This window comes from Salmo salar, chromosome 11, assembly GCF_965601325.2.
Source record: "Salmo salar chromosome 11, fSalSal1, whole genome shotgun sequence".
Taxonomy (NCBI): domain Eukaryota; kingdom Metazoa; phylum Chordata; class Actinopteri; order Salmoniformes; family Salmonidae; genus Salmo; species Salmo salar.
Window position 1 is genome coordinate 120,814,429 of NC_138301.1, and position 24,226 is coordinate 120,838,654.

At 42.7% G+C, this 24,226-nt stretch overlaps 1 protein-coding gene across 1 annotated transcript in view; it reads left to right on the top strand.

Moving 5' to 3' along the window:
• grik1a (glutamate receptor, ionotropic, kainate 1a) overlaps nucleotides 1-19,579 on the top strand; it is a 91,070-nt gene extending 71,491 nt beyond the window's left edge. The window contains exons 15-18 of the mRNA XM_045690248.2: nucleotides 7,730-7,947; nucleotides 12,522-12,747; nucleotides 14,975-15,225; nucleotides 18,859-19,579. Of these exons, the coding sequence (XP_045546204.1) occupies nucleotides 7,730-7,947; nucleotides 12,522-12,747; nucleotides 14,975-15,225; nucleotides 18,859-18,993 (830 nt within the window). The 3' untranslated portion in view covers nucleotides 18,994-19,579. The remainder of the gene's footprint in view (nucleotides 1-7,729; nucleotides 7,948-12,521; nucleotides 12,748-14,974; nucleotides 15,226-18,858) is intronic.
• Nucleotides 19,580-24,226: the final 4,647 nt, after the last annotated feature.

The window sequence follows — 24,226 nt, forward strand, 5'->3', positions numbered from 1 at the left end:
GTAATGTTCTGGAGACATGGTAACCCTGAGGTAATGGTTTAGAGACATGGTAACCCTGAGGTAATGTTTTAGAGACATGGTAACTCTGAGGTAATGTTTTAGAGACATGGTAACCACCCTGAGGTAATGCTTTAGAGACATGGTAACCCTGAGGTAATGGTTTAGAGACATGGTAACCACCCTGAGGTAATGCTTTAGAGACATGGTAACCACCCTGAGGTAATGGTTTAGAGACATGGTAACCCTGAGGTAATGTTTTAGAGACATGGTAACCCTGAGGTAATGTTTTAGAGACATGGTAACCACCCTGAGGTAATGCTCTGGAGACATGGTAACCCTGAGGTAATGTTTTAGAGACATGGTAACCCTGAGGTAATGTTCTGGAGACATGGTAACCCTGAGGTAATGTTTTAGAGACATGGTAACCACCCTGAGGTAATGTTCTAGAGACATGGTAACTCTGAGGTAATGTTTTAGAGACATGGTAACCACCCTGAGGTAATGCTTTAGAGACATGGTAACCCTGAGGTAATGCTTTAGAGACATGGTAACCCTGAGGTAATGTTTTAGAGACATGGTAACCCTGAGGTAATGGTTTAGAGACATTGTAACCCTGAGGTAATGGTTTAGAGACATGGTAACCCTGAGGTCATGTTCTGGAGACATGGTAACCCTGAGGTAATGTTTTAGAGACATGGTAACCCTGAGGTAATGTTCTGGAGACATGGTAACCCTGAGGTGATGGTTTAGAGACATGGTAACCCTGAGGTAATGTTCTGGAGACATGGTAACCCTGAGGTAATGGTTTAGAGACATGGTAATCCTGAGGGAATGTTTTAGAGACATGGTAACCACCCTGAGGTAATGTTCTGGAGACATGGTAACCCTGAGGTAATGTTCTGGAGACATGGTAACCACCCTGAGGTAATGTTTTGGAGACATGGTAACCACCCTGAGGTAATGTTCTGGAGACATGGTAACCCTGAGGTAATGTTCTGGAGACATGGTAACCCTGAGGTAATGTTTTGGAGACATGGTAACCCTGAGGTAATGTTTTGGAGACATGGTAACCACCCTGAGGTAATGTTCTGGAGACATGGTAACTCTGAGGTAATGTTCTGGAGACATGGTAACCCTGAGGTAATGGTTTAGAGACATGGTAACCACCCTGAGGTAATGTTTTGGAGACATGGTAACCACCCTGAGGTAATGTTTTAGAGACATGGTAACCTTTTTTGTTTGTGTTTGTGGTTTGTTGTTGTGTTTTCCCCTTGTTGTTTTGTTGTGGTCTCTGTGTATTTATCTCTCTTGCCATCTGTCTCTGTCTCCCTGACCTCTATCATTCTCTCTCTCTCTGTCTCGGTCTCTGTGTGAGGTTTCACTATGGAACAGAAACAACTGTCATGGAATTGATAAACCTCTCTTGCGCAATATCTACTTTTTACAGTTTTTATGGTTGCTATTCTCACAGTCTCTTCAACATGCACATGACTTAACTAGAAGACAGTGGAGCCAGATGATAAAGAGCACCTGTTATTAGACTAGTGAGGTATAGACTGATGATTCTCTAAACATGACAAAGAGCACCTGTTATTAGACTAGTGAGGTATAGACTGAGTTGTACAGAGAGAGGTTGGTAGAAGAGAAGTCACACACCTCCGTAAGCAGAGATAAACGTTGCTGCTCAGCTCCACACACACACACACACACACACACACACACCTCCGTAAGCAGAGATAAACGTTGCTGCTCAGCTCCACACACACACACACACACACACACACACACACACACACACACACACACACACACACACACACACACACACACACACACACACACACACACACACACACACACACACACACACACACACACCTCCGTAAGCAGAGATAAACGTTGCTGCTCAGCTCAGCTCCACACACACACACACACACACACACACACACACACACACACACACACACACACACACACACACACACACACACACACACACACACACCTCCGTAAGCAGAGATAAACGTTGCTGCTCAGCCCTCTTTGACAGCTTTATATTAATGTGATCTATCACAGCCCTCGGAGTCCCTCTCCTCCTCCTCTCCTCATCTCTCTCTGTCTCTCACACACACACACACACACACACACACACATACACACACACACACACACACACACACACACACACACACACACACACACACACACAAGTAACCTTGTGGGGAGACACAATTCAGTCCCATTCAACATCCTATTTTCCCTAACCTTAACCCAAAAAACCCTAGCTCCTAACCCTAGCTCCTAAACCCTAGCTCCTAACCCCTAGCTCCTAACCCCTAGCTCCTAACCCTAGCTCCTAACCCCTAGCTCCTAACCCCTAGCTCCTAACCCCTAGCTCCTAACCTTAACTTTAAACCCTTAGAAATAGCATTTGACCTTGTGGGGACTAACAAAATTGTTTGTTTACTATTCTTAGACAGTATCTCTGTCTCTCTCTCTCTATTTCTCTCCCTCTCTCTCTCTATTTCTCACACACACACACACACACACACACACGCACGCACGCACGCACGCACGCACGCACGCACGCACGCACGCACGCACGCACGCACGCACGCACGCACACACACACACACACAGTGCAGTGGTTGACATTCAGTCTATATCACTCAGACCCCTTGCAGCTCCTCAGTTCACCTTCCATCACTACTAGACTACAGTAAACTCCAACAGTATTGGGGCGATGAAACATTTGTTGTTGTTCTTTTGGTTCTGTACTCCAGCACTTTGGATTTGAAATATTACAATGACTATGGAGGTTAAAGTACAGACTGACAGCTTTAATGTGAAGGTATTTTCAACCATATCAGGTGAACAGCACTTTTTGTATATAGTCCCCCCCCCATTTTAGGGGGCCAAAAGTAATGGGTCAAATTCACTTATGTGTATTAAAGTAGTTAAAAGTGTAGTATTTGGTTCCATATTCCTAGCACACAACGACTACATCAAGCTGGTGACTCTACAAACTGTTAAATGCATCTGCTGTTTGTTTTGGTTGTGTTTCAGATTATTTTGTGCCCAATAGAAATGAATAGTAAATCATGTATTGTGTCATTTTGGAGTCAGTTATTGTAAATAAGAATAGAATATGTTTCTAAACACTTTATTTGTGAATAATGATGCTACAGATGCACAAATATCATAACCCCTCCCCCCCCCTCCCCCCCCAAAAATGCTAACCTCTCCTTTTATTTTAATGGTGAGAGGTTAGCATGTCTTGGGGTTATGATATAAAATGCTAACCTCCCCTGTTATTGTAATGGTGAGAGGTTAGCATGTCTTGGGGGTATGATATAAAATGCTAACCTCCCCTGTTATTGTGATGGTGAGAGGTTAGCATGTCTTGGTGGTATAATATAAAATGCTAACCTCTCCTTTTATTGTAATGGTGAGAGGTTAGCATGTCTTGGGGTTATGATATAAAATGCTAACCTCCCCTGTTATTGTAATGGTGAGAGGTTAGCATGTCTTGGGGGTATGATATAAAATGCTAACCTCCCCTGTTATTGTGATGGTGAGAGGTTAGCATGTCTTGGTGGTATAATATAAAATGCTAACCTCCCCTGTTATTGTAATGGTGAGAGGTTAGCATGTCTTGGTGGTATGATATAAAATGCTAACCTCCCCTGTTATTGTAATGGTGAGAGGTTAGCATGTCTTGGGGTTATGATATAAAATGCTAACCTCCCCTGTTATTGTAATGGTGAGAGGTTAGCATGTCTTGGTGGTATGATATAAAATGCTAACCTCCCCTGTTATTGTAATGGTGAGAGGTTAGCATGTCTTGGGGGAATGATATAAAATGCTAACCTCCCCTGTTATTGTAATGGTGAGAGGTTAGCATGTCTTGGGGGTATGATATAAAATGCTAACCTCCCCTGTTATTGTAATGGTGAGAGGTTAGCATGTCTTGGGGGGTATGATATACAATGCTAACCTCCCCTGTTATTGTAATGGTGAGAGGTTAGCATGTCTTGGGGGTATGATATACAATGCTAACCTCCCCTGTTATTGTAATGGTGAGAGGTTAGCATGTCTTGGGGGAATGATATAAAATGCTAACCTCCCCTGTTATTGTAATGGTGAGAGGTTAGCATGTCTTGGGGGTATGATATACAATGCTAACCTCCCCTGTTATTGTAATGGTGAGAGGTTAGCATGTCTTGGTGGTATGATATAAAATGCTAACCTCCCCTGTTATTGTAATGGTGAGAGGTTAGCATGTCTTGGGGGTATGATATACAATGCTAACCTCCCCTGTTATTGTAATGGTGAGAGGTTAGCATGTCTTGGTGGTATGATATAAAATGCTAATCTCCCCTGTTATTGTAATGGTGAGAGGTTAGCATGTCTTGGGGGAATGATGTGTGTGCGTCAAATGTTCTTACTCATCATTCATTCATGATCATTAATAATGTTAGCGTCCACATTAGTGTAAAAGTGTTTAGAAACATATTCTATCCAAAATACATTATTTACCATAAATTTCTATTGGACACAGAATAATCTGAAACACAACCAAAACAAACAGCAGATGCATCCAACCAGTTTATAGAGTCACCAGCTTGATGTAGTCATTGCAGGCTAGGAATATGGGACCAAATACTAAACGTTGAAGTCAGAAGTTTACATACACTTTGGTTGGAGTCATTAAAACTCATTATTCAACCACTCCACAAATGTCTTGTTTTAACAAACTATAGTTTTGACAAGTCGGTTAGGACATCTACTTTGTGCATGACACGAGTCATTTTTTCAACACTTGTTTACAGTTAGATTATTTCACTTATAATTCACTGTATCGCAATTCCAGTGGGTCAGAAGTTTACATACACTAAGTTGACTGTGCCTTTAACAGCTTGGAAAATTCCAGAAAATGATGTCATGGTTTTAGAAGCTTCTGATAGGCTAATTGACATCATTTGAGTCAATTGGAGGTGTACCTGTGGATGTATTTCAAGGCCTACCTTCAAACGCAGTGCCTCTTTGCTTAACAACATGGGAAAATCAAAAGAAATCAACCAAGACCTCAGAAAAACAATTGTAGACCTCCACAAGTCTGGTTCATCCTTGGGAGCAATTTCCAAAAGCCTGAAGGTACCACGTTCATCTATAGAAACAGTAGTACGCAAGTATAAACACCATGGGACCACACAGCCGTCATACCACTCAGGAAGGAGACACGTTCTGTCTCCTAGAGATGAACGTACTTTGGTGCGAAAAGTGCAAATCAATCCCAGAACAACAGCAAAGGACCTTGTGAAGATGCTGGAGGAAACAGGTACAAAAGTATCTATATCCACAGTAAAATGAGTCCTATATCGACATAACCTGAAAGGCCGCTCAGCAAAGAAGAAGCCACTGCTCCAAAACCGCCATAAAAAAGCCAGACTACGGTTTGCAACTAGACATGGGGACAAAGATAGTACTTTTTGGAGAAATGTCCTCTGGTCTGATGAAACTGTTTGGCCATAAAGACCATCGTTATGTTTGCAGGAAAAGGGGGGGAAGGCTTGCAAGCCGAAGAACACCATCCCAACCGTGAAGCACGGGGGTGGCAGCATCATGTTGTAGGGGTGCTTTGCTGCAGGAGGGACTGGTGCACTTCACAAAATAGATGACATCATGAGGCAGGAAAATTATGTGGATATATTGAAGCAACATCTCAAGACATCAGTCAGGAAGTTAAAGCTTGGTCACAAATGGGTCTTCCAAATGGTCAATGACCCCAAGCAGAACTGAAAAAGCGTGTGCAAGGAGGCCTACAAACCTGACTCAGTTACACCAGCTCTATCAGGAGGAATGGGCCAAAATTCACCCAACTTATTGTGGGAAGCTTGTGGAAGGCTACCCAAAATGTTAGAAACAAGTTAAACAATTTAAAAGCAGTGCTACCAAATACTAATTGAGTGTATGTAAACTTCTGACCCACTGGGAATGTGATGTAAGAAATAAAAGTTGAAATAAATCATTCTCTCTACTATTATTCTGACATTTCACATTCTTAAAATAAAGTGGTGATCCTAACTGACCAAAGACAGGGCATTTTTACTAGGATGAAATGTCAGGAATTGTGAAAAACTGAGTTTAAATGCATTTGGTTAAGGTGTATGTCAACTTACGACTTCAACTGTAACTTTTGATTACTATAATACACATATAAGAGAATTTGACCCAATATATGTACAAAAAAGTGCTTTAATTTTGATGAGAATAACCTCACATTAAAGCTGACAGTCTGTACTTTAACCTCATAGTCATTGTATCATTTCAAATCGTGTCACTGTCCCAACATTTTTGGAGCTCACTCTCACTGTATATGATTAAAACTCACGTCTTTATAGAAGTGGGTTTGAGAGTCAACACGTTTTTTACGAGCTGCTGTGTGTGTGTGTGTGTGTGTGTGTGTGTGTGAGAGAGAGTGTGTGAGAGTGAGTTGTGCTTAATTCAGAATTTTGGAATTGACTCCCATTCAATAAAAATGTAATTGGCCACACCCCACAGGATGTAATGTTCGAGTGACAGGAAATATAATTCAATTCAGTGCAATCGAAGATTATGGATATACTGACAAGATACTTGCCTCTCCACACTAACAATGGGAGTCGTCCACAAATCGACATGGCGGACTGTCTAGCTCCCCGCCTATCCTGTCTTTGGATTGGTGGATACATCTTTGAACGTTGAAGTCAACCGCCTGTATTCAATGGAGAGAGATGCTATGCTGCTAGCCTCATGTCATGAATATGCATAGCCATCTCCAGACAACTCCAATATAAAGTCTTTTTTTCTCAAAAGTTGCTAGGATTTTACCTGTCCTACTGATCAGTAAACTTCTATTCCAGCAAATGCATCTCTTTTCCGCTTCCTCTCTGGTGCAATTCAAAAGGAATTCCATAGTCATAGAGTTTATTGAATCTGACAGGTCACACTTCCAGATACCAATGTGCAGTATGTATATAATAACATGTTTGATGTTTTCATGTACAAGATGTACTGTATATTTGTATAGACTACACCTAAAATACAATAGAAGAGGCGTTTGAATTTCATTGAATTGAAATCCATTTCCTTTCATTCAAATTGCATTCTCAATTAAATTTTGAATTGAGCACAACCCTGGTATTTGTGTGTGTGTGTGTGTGTTTGTACCTAGCTTCCCTGCATATGGTCGCTCTCTCTTTTGTTGTCTTTTCTCTTTCTCTCTCTCTCTCTCTCTCTCTCTTTCTCCCTCTCTCTCTCCTTCTCTCTCCCTCTCTCCTTCTCTCTCCCTCTCTCTCTCTCTTCCCTCTCTCTCCCTCTCTCCCTCTCTCTCGCCCTCCCCCTCTCTCCCTCTTCTTCCCTCTCTCTCTCTCTCTCTTTCGCTCCCTCTTCTTCCCTCCCTCTCTCTCTCTGTCCTTCCCTCCCTATCCATCTCCCTCCCTCTCTCTCTCTGTCCTTCCCTCCCTATCCATCTCCCTCTCTCTCCTTCTCTTCCCTCCCTCCCTCTCTCCCTTTCCTTCCCTCCCTCTCTCTCCTTCTCTTCCCTCCCTCTCTCCCTTTCCTTCCCTCCCTCTCTCTCCTTCTCTTCCCTCCCTCTCTCCCTTTCCTTCCCTCCCTCCCTCTCTCCCTCTCCTTCCCTCCCTCTGTACCTATAACCATCTCCCCCCTGCCTGCTGTCTCTACTCAGGGTCAGAGTTGATGCCTAAGGCCTACTCCACCCGTATAGTAGGAGGTATCTGGTGGTTCTTCACCCTGATCATCATCTCCTCTTACACGGCCAACCTGGCTGCCTTCCTCACCGTGGAGAGGATGGACGCTCCGATCGACTCCGCTGACGACCTGGCTAAACAGACCCGTATAGAATACGGATCAGTCAGGGACGGGTCTACCATGACCTTCTTCAAGGTGAGTGTTGTGTGTGTGTGTGTGTGTGTGTGTGTGTGTGTGTGTGTGTGTGTGTGTGTGTGTGTGTGTGTGTGTGTGTGTGTGTGTGTGTGTGTAACGGAGGGGGGGGGTGCTGTAAGTGTGTTTGTGTGGAGAGAGTGGACGCTCCAATAGACTCCGCTGGCTAAACAGACCCGTAGTCAGGAAGGGCTTCACCATGACCTTCTCCAAGGTGAGAAAGAGAGGCTGACATTTTTCCTCTTGTTACATTTCTTTAGCTGTTTATGAAGAAACTTTAGTTTTAACCAGAGATTTAGAGTGATATATACTGACCACACGCATAGAGCAGTGTATTAATTCACACTGTGTGATCAGTCTCCTTCTGTTAGTTTACCAATAATATTTCCAGATCCCTTTTGATTTTTTAACATTTATTTATTTAATTTCACCTTTATTTAATCAGGTAGGTCAGTTGAGAACAAGTTTTCATTTACAACTGCGACCTGACCAAGATAAAGCAAAGCAGTGCGACACAAAACAACACAGAGTTACACATGGAGTAAAACAAACTTACAGTCAATAATACAGTAGAAAAATCTATGTACAGTGTGTGCAAATGTAGTAAGGTTAGGCAATAAATAGGCCATAGTGGCGAAATAATTACAATTTAGCATTAACACTGGAGTGATAGATGTGCAGAAGATGAATGTGCAATTAGAGATACTGGGGTGCAAAAAAAACAAAACAAAAAAAACAATATGGGGATGAAGTAGTTGGGTGTGCTATTTACAGATGGGCTGTGTACAGGTACAGTGATCGGTATGCTGCTCTGACAGCTGATGTTTAAATTAGATTAAAGGCCCCATCTCTGCATCTCTCTGTAGTTTCTACCCTAACCCAACTCTACCCTACTGTGTTCTCATATTTAACATCTGTCCCGCACAGTCGTCCTATTTCCCAAGTAAAAAAATATCAATTTGAATGAAACCAAAACATCACCCATAATATTTGTACGCTATTAAAATGCTCAATTTTTTAAGAAATTGTAACACTTTTCTCTCATCTCTCTTAATTAACTATCGGGAAGCCTGAAAGAACAGGCTGAGTGGGCGGAGAGTTTATATTCATGAAGTCGTTTTGACTGACAGCTCTTTGAAAGATCATTGTGGTGGTTGCCAGGTAACGAGGTAAACAATGAGTCACGTGTCATTCTGAGTCTCAACCCGTTTTTTTTTTTTTCTCTGCCAAATGCTCTCATGGTCAACAGAGCTAATCATGGACTGGTGGATAATCAGACAAACAGCAGAAATACACAATTTTAAATTCTATTGTTTTTGTAGCTAATTACAGAATACAGTTGACTGATACACTTCTGTAGTAGAATGAGTCAAGCTTGAGTCACCTGAGAAGGTTCGCCATCAGGGAATGTACAGCATACGATAAGTGTACTGGACTGAATCCAAGTGTTTGACACAGGGAGAGAGGGGACTAATAGCTTTATAATCAAAGCTATGTATCAGCTACAGTCATTGTTCATACTTTAAACTGGTTTCATACAAATATCATCCAATTTGATGAAAAACATGATTTTTCACAGTTCGGTACCTTTGACCTATTCCACGATGTCCTCATCCAACATAGCCATTATAGTTATTTTAATTAGTATTTTATTTAACCTTTATTTCATCTTTATTTAACTAGGCAAGTCAGTTAAGAACAAATTCTTATTTACAATGACGGCCCACCGGGGAACAGTGGGTTAACTGCCTTGTTCAGGAGGCAGAACGACAGATTTTTACCTTGTCAGCTCGGGGATTCGATCTAGCAACCTTATCCCGGTATACAGTGAGTATACAAAACATTAAGAACACCTTCCTAATATTGAGTAGCACCCCCCCGGTGCACCTGGCACCTTCTACCATACCCCTGTTTAAAGGCACTTAAGTCTTTTGTCTTGCCCATTCACCCTCAATGGCACACATACGTCTCAAGGCTTAAAAATCCTTCTTTAACCCGTCTCCTCCCCTTCATCTACACTGATTTTGAAGTGGATTTAGCAAGTGACATCAATAAGGGATCATATCTTTCACCTGGATTCACCTGGTCAGTCTATGTCATGGAAAGAGCAAGTGTTCTTAATGTTTTGTCCACTCTGTATAGCAAGACCCATAAAACATTGTGCTTAGCCTTGTGTGCGTCATTGTACTGTACAATGTGTGTGTGAGTGTTAGATAACCTGTGAGGTTCCTCCAACTCTCCACCCCGTGGCAGTGCGTTGTGTGGCCCAGCGTGGTTGATCCGGGTGGGGCTTTATCCCTCAGATTGCAGCGTCTGATTACTTCTCCATGGATGGGAGGGAACAGGGCTGTGGAAGGACACAACAAATTTGAAACATCGGGAGATTTAGCACACAGCTGTCCTGTTTCCTCTCACAGGGAGATGCACAAACACACACACATAAACACACACACACACACACAGATATAAACACAGGACATACACAGACAGAGATGGAAGAACACAGACAGAGAGGGAAGGACACAGACAGAGAGGGAGGGACACAGACAGAGAGGGAAGGACACAGACAGAGAGGGAAGGACACAGACAGAGAGGGAGGGCCACAGACAGAGAGGGAAGGACCCAGACAGAGAGGGAAGGACACAGACCGAGAGGGAAAGACACAGACAGAGAGGGAAGGACACAGACAGAGAGGGAAGGACACAGACCGAGAGGGAAGGACACAGACAGAGAGGGAAGGACACAGACAGAGAGGGAAGGACACAGACCGAGAGGGAAGGACACAGACAGAGAGGGAAGGACACAGACAGAGAGGGAAGGACACAGACAGAGAGGGAAGGACACAGACAGAGAGGGAAGGACACAGACAGAGAGGGAAGGACACAGACAGAGAGGGAAGGACACAGACCGAAAGGGAAGGACACAGACAGAGAGGGAAGGACCCAGACAGAGAGGGAAGGACCCAGACAGAGAGGGAAGGACACAGACCGAGAGGGAAGGACACAGACAGAGAGGGAAGGACACAGACCGAGAGGGAAGGACACAGACCGAGAGGGAAGGACACAGACCGAGAGGGAAGGACACAGACAGAGAGGGAGGGACACAGACAGAGAGGGAAGGACACAGACAGAGAGGGAAGGACACAGACCGAGAGGGATGGACACAGACAGAGAGGGATGGACACAGACAGAGAGGGAAAGACACAGACCGAGAGGGAAGGACACAGACCGAGAGGGAAGGACACAGACCGAGAGGGAAGGACACAGACCGAGAGGGAAAGACACAGACCGAGAGGGAAGGACACAGACAGAGAGGGAAGGACACAGACAGAGAGGGAAGGACACAGACAGAGAGGGAAGGACACAGACAGAGAGGGAGGGAGTTACTATCAGACACAACAAGCTTGATGTTTATTATCTAAAGATGAACTGAACAGAAGCAACAGATGGATCTGTGTCTTCATGTCATTTAATATTTCTGGCACAAGAACTTCAGTGTTTCTTTATCAGGTAACAATACATAGTAATAATGTTTTATACACATTGTATAGACTCACACTACCGTTCAACAGTTTGGGGTCACTTAGAAATGTCCTTGTTTTTGAAAGAAAAGCATAAAAAATGTTGTCCATTAAAATAACATCAAGTTGATCAGAAATACAGTGAAGACATTGTTAATGTTGTAAATGACTATTGTAGCTGGAAACGGTTGATTTTTAATAGAATATCTACATAGGCGCACAGAGGCCCATTATCAGCAACCATCACTCCTGTGTTCCAATGGCATGTTGTGTTAGCTAATCCAAGTGTATAATTTTAAAAGGCTAATTAATCATTAGAAAACCCTTTTGCAATTATGTTAGCACAGCTGAAAACTGTTCTGATTAAAGAAGCAATAAAACTGGCCTTCTTTAGACTAGTTGAGTATCTGGAGCATCAGCATTTGTGGGTTCGATTACAGGCTCAAAATGGCCAGAAACAAAGAACTTTCTTCTGAAACTCATCAGTCTATTCTTGTTCTGAGAAATGAAGGCTATTCCATGTGAGAATTTGCCAAGAAACTAAAGATCTCGTACAACGCTGTGAACTACTCCCTTCACAGAACAGCTCAAACTGGCTCTAACCAGAATAGAAAGGACTGGGAGGCCCCGGTGCACAACTGAGCAAGAGGACAAGTACATTAGAGTGTCTAGTTTGAGAAACAGACGGCTCACAAGTCCTCAACTGGCAGCTTCATTAAATAGTTAACGCAAAACACCAGTCTCAACGTCAACAGTGAAGAGGCGACTCCGGGGATGCTGGCCTTCTAGGCAGAGTTGCAAAGAAAAAGCCATATCTCAGACTGGCCAATAAGAAGAAAATATTAAGATGGGCAAAAGAACACAGAGACTGGACAGAGGAACTCTACCTAGAACGCCAGCATCCCCGGAGTCGCCTCTTCACTGTTGACGTTGAGACTGGTGTTTTGCGTTAACTATTTAATGAAGCTGCCAGTTGAGGACTTGTGAGCCGTCTGTTTCTCAAACTAGACACTCAAATGTAATTGTCCTCTTGCTTGTTGTTGTTGTTGTCCATTAGAAATCTAAGATCTCCACCTATGAGAAGATGTGGGCGTTTATGAGCAGCAGGAAGAACACAGCTCTGGTGAAGAACAACAGAGAGGGGATCACCAGGGTCCTGACCACAGACTACGCTATGCTGATGGAGTCTACCAGCATAGAGTACATCAGTCAGAGGAACTGTAACCTCACGCAGATAGGAGGACTCATAGACTCCAAGGGCTACGGAGTGGGCACTCCCATAGGTAAGAGTCGTCTTCTACTTCTTCTTCTTGTTCTTCTTCTTGTTGTTCTTCTTCTTCTTGTTCTTCTTCTTGTTCTTGTTGTTCTTCTTGTTGTTCTTCTTGTTGTTCTTCTTGTTGTTCTTGTTGTTGTTGTTCTTCTTGTTGTTGTTCTTCTTGTTGTTCTTCTTCTTGTTGTTGTTCTTCTTGTTGTTCTTGTTGTTGTTGTTCTTCTTCTTGTTGTTCTTCTTGTTGTTGTTCTTCTTGTTGTTCTTCTTGTTGTTCTTCTTCTTGTTGTTGTTCTTCTTCTTGTTGTTTTTCTGTTGTTCTTCTTGTTGTTGTTGTTCTTGTTGTTGTTCTTCTTCTTGTTCTTCTTCTTGTTGTTGTTCTTCTTCTTGTTGTTGTTCTTGTTGTTGTTGTTGTTGTTCTTCTTCTTGTTGTTGTTCTTGTTGTTGTTCTTCTTGTTCTTCTTCTTGTTGTTGTTCTTCTTCTTCTTGTTGTTGTTCTTCTTGTTGTTGTTCTTCTTCTTGTTCTTCTTCTTGTTCTTCTTCTTGTTGTTGTTCTTCTTCTTTTTGTTGTTGTTGTTCTTCTTGTTGTTGTTCTTCTTCTTGTTGTTGTTCTTCTTGTTGTTGTTCTTCTTCTTGTTCTTCTTCTTGTTGTTGTTCTTCTTGTTGTTCTTCTTTTTGTTGTTGTTGTTGTTCTTCTTGTTGTTGTTCTTCTTCTTGTTCTTCTTCTTGTTGTTGTTCTTCTTGTTGTTCTTCTTTTTGTTGTTGTTGTTCTTCTTGTTGTTGTTCTTCTTGTTCTTCTTCTTGTTGTTGTTCTTCTTCTTCTTGTTGTTGTTCTTCTTGTTGTTGTTCTTCTTCTTGTTGTTGTTGTTCTTCTTGTTGTTGTTGTTCTTCTTGTTGTTGTTCTTCTTGTTGTTGTTCTTCTTCTTGTTCTTCTTCTTGTTGTTCTTCTTCTTCTTGTTGTTGTTGTTCTTCTTGTTGTTCGTTCTTCTTGTTGTTGTTCTTCTTCTTGTTCTTGTTGTTGTTGTTCTTCTTCTTGTTCTTCTTCTTGTTGTTCTTCTTGTTGTTGTTGTTCTTCTTCTTCTTGTTGCTTGTTGTTCTTCGTTGTTCTTCTTCTTGTTGTTCTTCTTCGTTGTTGTTGTTCTTCTTCTTCTTGTTCTTGTTGTTCTTCTTGTTCTTCTTCGTTGTTGTTCTTCTTCTTGTTGTTCTTCTTGTTGTTGTTGCTTCTTCTTGTTGTTGTTCTTCTTCTTCTTGTTGTTCTTCTTTTTGCTTGTTGTTGTTCTTCTTCTTCTTCTTGTTGTTCTTCTTGTTGTTGTTCTTCTTCTTGTTGTTCTTCTTCTTGTTCTTCTTCTTGTTGTTCTTCTTCTTCGTTGTTCTTCTTCTTGTTGTTCTTCTTCTTGTTGTTCTTCTTCTTGTTCTTCTTCTTCTTGTTGTTCTTCTTCTTGTTCTTCTTCTTGTTGTTCTTCTTCTTGTTCTTCTTCTTGTTGTTCTTCTTCTTGTTGTTCTTCTTCTTGTTGTTGTTCTTCTTCTTGTTGTTGTTCTTCTTGTTGTTCTTCTTGTTGTTCTTGTTGTTCTTCTTCTTGTTGTTCTTCTTGTTGTTCTTCTTCTTGTTGTTCTTCTTCTTGTTCTTGTTCTTCGTTCTTCTTGTTGTTGTTCTTCTTCTTGTTGTTGTTCTTCTTCTTCTTGTTGTTGCTTCTTCGGTTCTTCTTGTTGTTCTTCTTCTTGTTGTTGTTGTTCTTCTTCTTGTTGTTCTTCTTCTTGTTGTTCTTCTTCTTGTCTGCTTCTTGCTTCTTCTTCTTCTTCTTCTTGTTGTTGTTCTTCTTGTTGTTGTTCTTCTTCTTGTTCTTCTTCTTGTTGTTGTTCTTGTTGTTGTTGTTCTTCTTGTTGTTCTTCTTGTTGTTGTTGTTCTTCTTCTTGTTGTTTTTCTGTTGTTCTTCTTGTTGTTGTTGTTCTTCTTCTTGTTGTTGTTGTTCTTCTTCTTGTTGTTGTTCTTCTTCTTGTTGTTTTTCTGTTGTTCTTCTTCTTGTTGTTGTTCTTCTTCTTGTTGTTGTTCTTGTTGTTGTTGTTGTTGTTCTTCTTCTTGTTGTTGTTCTTCTTGTTGTTGTTGTTCTTCTTCTTGTTGTTCTTCTTCTTCCATATGTAGAACTGAAAAAACGTCTGTTTGAAGACTGCAACCTTGTGCAGAATAATAGAGGGCCTTATCTCCTCCTCTCAACTTCCTTCTCTCTTCTCCTGTCATACACCAGGCTCCCCTTACAGAGACAAGGTGACCATCGCCATCCTGCAGCTGCAGGAAGAAGGGAAGCTCCACATGATGAAGGAGAAATGGTGGAGAGGGAACGGTTGTCCCGAGGAGGACAACAAAGAAGCCAGCGCGTTGGGCGTGGAGAACATTGGTGGTATCTTCATCGTCCTGGCGGCCGGACTCGTCCTGTCTGTGTTCGTAGCCATCGGAGAGTTCATCTACAAGGCCAGGAAGAACTCTGACATAGAGGAGGTGAGTGAAGAGGAACTATTTCTCTGCTGACTGAGTTATGGATCTGGAGGAGAGAGGAGCGCCTCCAACAGGACTGGATGTGTTACTGCAGCATGGAGAGGAGGTGGAGGGGAGGAGAAGTGCTTTGGTTCGAAAGATATCAGATACACGAACAACTGTTATTGTTGCAGATATGTTTTCTCAACAGGTAACATTATTGAATATAAGGAGGAACGTTGCTTTAACATCAACCCTGTAAGACACTGGTATTACAGTATCAACACAAACATAGTTATTAAGTAATCAAGACTTTGTTTTCAGTTTACGAATTTGGCAAACCTTCATCTTATATGGCACCCTATTCCCTATATAGTGCACTACTTTAGACCAGAGCCCTATGGCACCCTATTCTAAAAGTAGTGCACTATATAGGGAATAGGGTCCCATAGGGACTGTGCATGTCTAATTTTCTAATTTCCCCTTTTTGTTATTTCTGTTTGTTTTCCATCTCTATTTCCATCATGCCTGCCCTAACCCTAACCCACCTATAACCCATCATGCTTACCCTAACCCTAACCCACTTATTACCCATCATGCTTACCCTAACCCTAACCCACCTATAACCCATCATGCTTACCCTAACCCTAACCCACCTATAACCCATCATGCTTACCCTAACCCTAACCCACCTATAACCCATCATGCTTACCCTAACCCTAACCCACCTATAACCCATCATGCTTACCCTAACCCTAACCCACCTATAACCCATCATGCTTACCCTAACCCTAACCCACCTATAACCCATCATGCTTACCCTAACCCTAACCCACCTATAACCCATCATGCTTACCCTAACCCTAACCCACCTATAACCCATCATGCTTACCCTAACCCTAACCCACCTATAACCCATCATGCTTACCCTAACCCTAACCCACCTATAACCCATCATGCTTACCCTAACCCTAACCCACTTATCACCCATCATGCTTACCCTAACCCTAACCCACCTATAACCCATCATGCCTGCCCTAACCCTAACCCACTTATCACCCATCATGCTTACCCTAACCCTAACCCACCTATAACCCATCATGCTTACCCTAACCCTAACCCACCTATAACCCATCATGCTTACCCTAACCCTAACCCACCTATAACCCATCATGCTTGTCCTAACCCTAACCCACCTATAATCCATCATGCTTACCCTAACCCTAACCCACCTATCACCCATCATGCTTACCCTAACCCTAACCCACCTATAACCCATCATGCTTGCCCTAACCCACCTATAACCCATCATGCCTGCCCTAACCCTAACTCACCTATAACCCATCATGCCTGCCCTAACCCTAACCCACCTATAACCCATCATGCCTGCCCTAACCCTAACCCACCTATAACACATCATGCCTGCCCTAACCCACCTATAACCCATCATGCCTGCCCTAACCCTAACCCACCTACAACCCATCATGCTTGCCCTAACCCACCTATAACCCATCATGCCTGCCCTAACCCACCTATAACCCATCATGCCTGCCCTAACCCTAACCCACCTATAACCCATCATGCTTACCCTAACCCTAACCCACCTATAACCCATCATACCTACCCTAACCCACCTATAACCCATCATGCCTGCCCTAACCCTAACCCACCTATAACCCATCATGCCTGCCCTAACCCACCTATAACCCATCATGCCTGCCCTAACCCTAACCCACCTATAACCCATCATGCCTGCCCTAACCCTAACTCACCTATAACCCATCATGCCTGCCCTAACCCTAACCCACCTATAACCCATCATGCCTGCCCTAACCCACCTATAACCCATCATGCCTGCCCTAACCCACCTATAACCCATCATGCCTGCCCTAACCCCAACCCACCTATAACCCATCATGCCTGCCCTAACCCACCTATAACCCATCATGCCTGCCCTAACCCACCTATAACCCATCATGCCTGCCCTAACCCACCTATAACCCATCATGCCTGCCCTAACCCACCTATAACCCATCATACCTGCCCTAACCCACCTATAACCCATCATACCTGCCCTAACCCTAACCCACCTATAACCCATCATGCTTACCCTAACCCACCTATAACCCATCATGCCTGCCCTAACCCACCTATAACCCATCATGCCTGCCCTAACCCACCTATAACCCATCATACCTGCCCTAACCCACCTATAACCCATCATACCTGCCCTAACCCTAACCCACCTATAACCCATCATGCTTACCCTAACCCACCTATAACCCATCATGCCTGCCCTAACCCACCTATAACCCATCATGCCTGCCCTAACCCACCTATAACCCATCATACCTGCCCTAACCCACCTATAACCCATCATACCTGCCCTAACCCTAACCCACCTATAACCCATCATGCCTGCCCTAACCCTAACCCACCTATAACCCATCATGCCTGCCCTAACCCACCTATAACCCATCATACCTGCCCTAACCCACCTATAACCCATCATGCTTACCCTAACCCACCTATAACCCATCATGCCTGCCCTAACCCACCTATAACCCATCATGCCTGCCCTAACCCACCTATAACCCATCATGCTTACCCTAACCCACCTATAACCCATCATGCTTACCCTAACCCACCTATAACCCATCATGCCTGCCCTAACCCTAACCCACCTATAACCCATCATGCTTGCCCTAACCCACCTATAACCCATCATGCCTGCCCTAACCCTAACCCACCTATAACCCATCATGCCTGCCCTAACCCACCTATAACCCATCATGCCTGCCCTAACCCCAACCCACCTATAACCCATCATGCCTGCCCTAACCCACCTATAACCCATCATGCCTGCCCTAACCCACCTATAACCCATCATGCCTGCCCTAACCCACCTATAACCCATCATGCCTGCCCTAACCCACCTATAACCCATCATGCCTGCCCTAACCCACCTATAACCCATCATGCCTGCCCTAACCCACCTATAACCCATCATGCCTGCCCTAACCCACCTATAACCCATCATGCTTACCCTAACCCACCTATAACCCATCATGCCTGCCCTAACCCACCTATAACCCATCATGCCTGCCCTAACCCACCTATAACCCACCTATAACCCATCATGCTTACCCTAACCCACCTATAACCCATCATGCTTACCCTAACCCTAACCCACCTATAACCCATCATGCCTGCCCTAACCCACCTATAACCCATCATGCCTGCCCTAACCCACCTATAACCCATCATGCCTGCCCTAACCCGCCTATAACCCATCATGCCTGCCCTAACCCACCTATAACCCATCATGCCTGCCCTAACCCACCTATAACCCATCATGCCTGCCCTAACCCACCTATAACCCATCATGCCTGCCCTAACCCACCTATAACCCATCATGCCTGCCCTAACCCACCTATAACCCATCATGCCTGCCCTAACCCACCTATAACCCATCATGCCTGCCCTAACCCACCTATAACCCATCATGCCTGCCCTAACCCACCTATAACCCATTATGCTTACCCTAACCCACCTATAACCCATCATGCTTACCCTAACCCACCTATAACCCATCATACCTGCCCTAACCCACCTATAACCCATCATACCTGCCCTAACCCACCTATAACCCATCAGGCCTTTTGTTTCTTCTACGGGGTTCAGTCCCGTCAGTTCCAGCGTCGTGACAGCGCCTCCTCCTCCTCTGCCACCTCTCTGTCCACTGACCTGGAGAGCGGTCGGCTGCTGGGGGACGATGACGACATAGAGTAGCCTCCCCCAGCCCTGCCCAGGCTAGCCTCCGCCACACACACCGCTAGAAGTTTAGGTTTGTAACACACGTCCGCCCAACTGTCTGACTGTCTTCGTGACCTACGACCTGTAGTCAAGTCCTGTTTTTTTTTTTTAGTTCCCCTGTTTGAGTATTCCAGCCGGCTACGCTCCCCACCCCCGCTGCCAGCTACTTCCGATAACCTTCAACCTCTTGTAACCTCCAATCTTTTGTAACCTCTCTCCTCTGACCTCATACTGCCTCTCCCAGAGTCCTGTAGTCGGTTTCTCTCAGGCCCCTTAGTAAGTTTCTTAGCAACAAACCGTAGTATTATTGTGTATTTCCATGCAGATTCTTTGTTTCTTATCAATTCAATGGAGGAGGGGTGTTTTTATTAAATCTTTACACCTATAAAAGCCTAGTTTACACTGAATCTCAATTTGATTTTTTTTTTTTTTTTTAGGAGAATAAGTAAAAGCAGCATTACTGAGGCCTTGTGTTTATGAGAGGCAGAAGTGGTCCTCGTCCTCCAGACTGCCTTGCGTTTGTCAAAGTTTTGACGACTAATTGACAAAATACACATTTTAATAGCTAAAAAAAAAAAAAAATCGAATGAGTGTACAAAAGCCGCATCCCAAATGGTACACTGTCCCTACATAGTGCACTACCCCATGGGCCCTGGGTCAAAGGAGGTGCCCTATGTAGTGAATAGAGTTCCATTTGGGACGCTGGTCAGAATCTACGAAAAAAGCAAGATGTATTTATTTATTAGTTTTGTTATTGATGAATTAGTAGAAGTCGGTCAGGAACCATGCAAAACATATATATTGCATCAGAGTCAGCTATCAAACTCATACTTACATCAATTTAGGGCTTTAGACATTGTTTCAACTCAATGTATCTGTGGCTAGTAACATTTGACTGATCTCTAAAACGGTTAGCAATAACATGATGATAAGCAATAACCTGGTTATCAATAGCATCGTTAGCTGTTAGCAAGAACATGATAAGCAATAAAGTGGTTATCAATAGCATAGTTAGCGGTTAGCAATAAACTGGTTATCAATAGCATAGTTAGCAGTTAGCAATAAACTTGTTATCAGTAGCATAGTTAGCGGTTAGCAATAAACTTGTTATCAGTAGCATAGTTAGCGGTTAGCAATAAACTGGTTATCAATAGCATAGTTAACAGTTAGCAATAAACTTGTTATCAGTAGCATAGTTAGCGGTTAGCAATAAACTGGTTATCAATAGCATCATTAGCTGTTAGCAAGAACATGATAAGCAATAAAGTGGTTATCAATAGCATAGTTAGCGGTTAGCAATAAACTGGTTATCAATAGCATAGTTAACAGTTAGCAATAAACTTGTTATCAGTAGCATAGTTAGCGGTTAGCAATAAACTGGTTATCAATAGCATAGTTAGCGGTTAGCAATAACCTGGTTATCAATAGCATAGTTAGCGGTTAGCAATAACATGGTTATCAATAGCATAGTTAGCAGTTAGCAATGACATGGTAAGCTAGCAACAACATGATTACCACCGCTTGTACTGGTCCGATAGTTTTCTGGCTTCCATCTGCTGAGGTCAGCTTTGTTGGTTTAGAACCATGGGTGAACCAAAGGGTTAATGTCACCTAGTGTCAACTGGGCTTTAGTTAGACAAATCAAAGCTAAATATATATATATATAAATTATATATATATATAATATATATTATATATATATTATTTATTTATTTAGACTAAAAACTGATAGCAATCTGATCTGCTTCAAAATCTGTTGGTGATAAATTCAATGCAGCTGCAATAAGTAAGAATGGCATCATACAGTGGGTATTCTCCACCCATGTTAACCCCAGTTTAGAAAACAGCTCTATTCCCCCCCCCCCATCTTGGGTCCACATTTTTTGTTGTTGTTGCCCTAGCTGATTCAAATAATCAAAGTTTGATGAGTCAGTTATTTGAATCAGTTTGCAATGCCAGAGTTGTGGGTCCGATTCCCACAGGTGGACCAGTACAAAAAAAATATACACTCACGTGACTCTGGATAAGAGAGTCTGATAAATGTAAGTTGCTCTGGATAAGAGCATCTGCTAAATGACTAAAATGTTAAATGAATAGAGAACCATTTTCAGAGACTAAGGGTCTTCACTCCCCACAGGACAGAGCCACAGTGGAGAGATCCATCTCTTGCAGTATGTTAGACTCACATAGAGTCACATATGGTACCAGGTCTCTCTTGAAAATAGATTTTTAGGCTAACGAGGAGGTTAGGCTAACGAGAGAGAGAGACACACACACACACACACACACACACACACACACAGAGAGAGAGAGAACAGGCTAACTACACCAGGGTAGAGGATTATTACACTGTGTGACATAAAGTTGAAATATAATCACATAAGGTAAGTTCCTTAAAAAATTGTGATGCTAATCAAATGTAATTGCATAAAAGTTGTGAAAAAAATATTTAAAGTTCAAGTTTTTAAAATTACGAGGCTTCCTCCTTATTCTTCCTCAAGGTAAGATCAAATTTAATAAAACAAATATACAGTCAACAATATTACAGCCACACAAACTATAATATGTAATATAGTACAGACATATAGACAACATAAATATCCTGTCTAGGCTAAACACTGTGTTTGCTATCATTTGATTGGTTGGATGGAGTTTAACCCCGCCCATAGATCTCCTGCTGGGTCTTCCTCCTCCTCTTCCTCCTCCTCCTCCTCCTCTTCCTCAGCCCCGTTAGCATTATGGTAAGTAAGTATGGGCGGCTCATGCCAAGCAACAGAGGAAATGGAGAGTGAGACAACCTTGTTGATACAAGAGGTTTAAAGGAAACAGTACTGCAGATAGATATCATACTGAGAAGTTCTGTCCTCCAGATCAGAGAAAAATTTCAATCAAAAACAAGGAAATCTTGATCAAAATGAATGTGATTTTATATGCTGTGTCTCAAATGGCATCCTATTGCCTTTATAGTGAACTCCTGTTGACTAGGGCCTATAGGGTTTTGGTCAAAAGAAGTGGACTATATATATAGTATATACGGAAGAGAGTGCTATTTGGGATGCATCCATAGTCATGTAATATTTGAGTCAATTAATTTCCAAAGCCTCCAGCGTTTCTTTGTTAACAGTTTTTACTAATTAACCAATACTTTATGATTCATTCGGCAGGTACTGTCTATGTCTATTTTCCTTCCAAAATGCAATTACTTTTTTCTGGCAATAGGCCAGAAAAAAGTAATTGCATTTTGGAAGGAAAATACTAGTTATATGATAGATTTTTTTTTCTATCTCACAATTACTGCTAATATCAATATTATAATTCGTTTCTAACCCTAACCTACAGCCCTGGAGTCATGCTCTGATTAGTAATACTGAAACAGCTCTCTGGAGCTATTGTTAGCCTTATTGCTAATGCTAGCCCAGATCCATGGGTTCGTTGTTAGCCTCATTGCTAACGCTAGGCCTTAGGGTATCCCTATTCCTGAGCTTTATGAGTGACTCCAGAGCCATGGTTAGCCTTGTACAATTCGCCTAGCTACTCACTGTAACTACGTGAGGATGTAGCCTATCGTAGCAATTGTGTTTCATTCAGAAGTGTCTATTTTATCACTCCAATATGTCTCAGTGCTACCGTTAGCCTAGCGTCTGTTAGAGACTATGCTAAAGCGGAGTAGCCTAATTAGCATTAGCGGTGGCTAAATGTAGTTCTCTTGGTGGGCAGTGTGTCTCTTTTAGCTCTGTCATGGAGGAGCTGGGTATCTCCCTGCGCTGTCACAAAACCATCAGGCGAAGGTCACGACCCCGAGGACGATCTGGATTGGCCAGCGTCCTCTGTCACCCCAAACGCATCCCGAGGAAAGAGACCATGGCGTAGGGACGCCTCGCCTACGCTTTAGTGAACTGAGGAAAACTCTGGTTGTAACAGACTCTTATTGGACCAATGGTAGGATGGATGGAAGGATGGTACCCCCCCCCCCTTCTTTTTGTTTGTATATATGGACTGGATGTTGTTTGTTTCTCTCTCTCTCTTTTGTTTTTTGTGTATATACATAAGAGCAAATAAGCATTGAGGATGTATTGTTCATCAACCAGGAAATGAACATTGAGGATGTATTGTTCATCAACCAGGAAATGAACATTGAGGATGTATTGTTCATCAACCAGGAAATGAACATTGAGGATGTATTGTTCATCAACCAGGAAATGAACATTGAGGATGTATTGTTCATCAACCAGGAAATGAACATTGAGGATGTATTGTTCATCAACCAGGAAATGAACATTGAGGATGTATTGTTCATCAACCAGGAAATGAACATTGAGGATGTATTGTTCATCAACCAGGAAATGAGCATTGAGGATGCATTGTTCATCAACCAGGAAATGAACATTGAGGATGCATTGTTCATCAACCAGGAAATGAACATTGAGGAGGTATTGTTCATCAACCAGGAAATGAACATTGAGGATGTATTGTTCATCAACCAGGAAATGAACATTGAGGATGTATTGTTCATCAACCAGGAAATGAACATTGAGGATGTATTGTTCATCAACCAGGAAATGAACATTGAGGATGTATTGTTCATCAACCAGGAAGTAGGATTGGCGATACAGTGCTTGGGTGTTTTATACTTTTTAAAAACACTTGGCTATAAGTTTTATATTTCGAAAGACACTTTTATACTTTTAAAACCTTTGTTTTAAGTGTTATTTTGGGACCACTGTGTTAGTGCTGTTCTTAACACCCCGTGTTTGGCAGGATTTTACCGTCTCCTGGAGCTAACATTAGCAGGATTTTACCGTCTCCTGGAGCTAACATTAGCAGGATTTTACCGTCTCCTGGAGCTAACATTAGCAGGATTTTACCGTCTCCTGGAGCTAACATTAGCAGGATTTTACTGTCTCCTGGAGCTAACATTAGCAGGATTTTACCGTCTCCTGGAGCTAACATTAGCAGGATTTTACCGTCTCCTGGAGCTAACATTAGCAGGATAACTACGACTAGCTAGGTCACCTGGCTGTCAACAGCAAAGCTTGTCTCACGTCGCCGTTGGCTCTTGTAGCTGCGACCGCTGTTTCTGACCTGAATATAAGCGTGTCAGACTCCTCTGTTTTGGAGTCAGATCCCAGAGATGGACAGTAAAGACACGAAATGCCTGAAGAAGAATTGACTGGTTTATACATTTTGTGAAAAGTGTAAACAGCTCTTT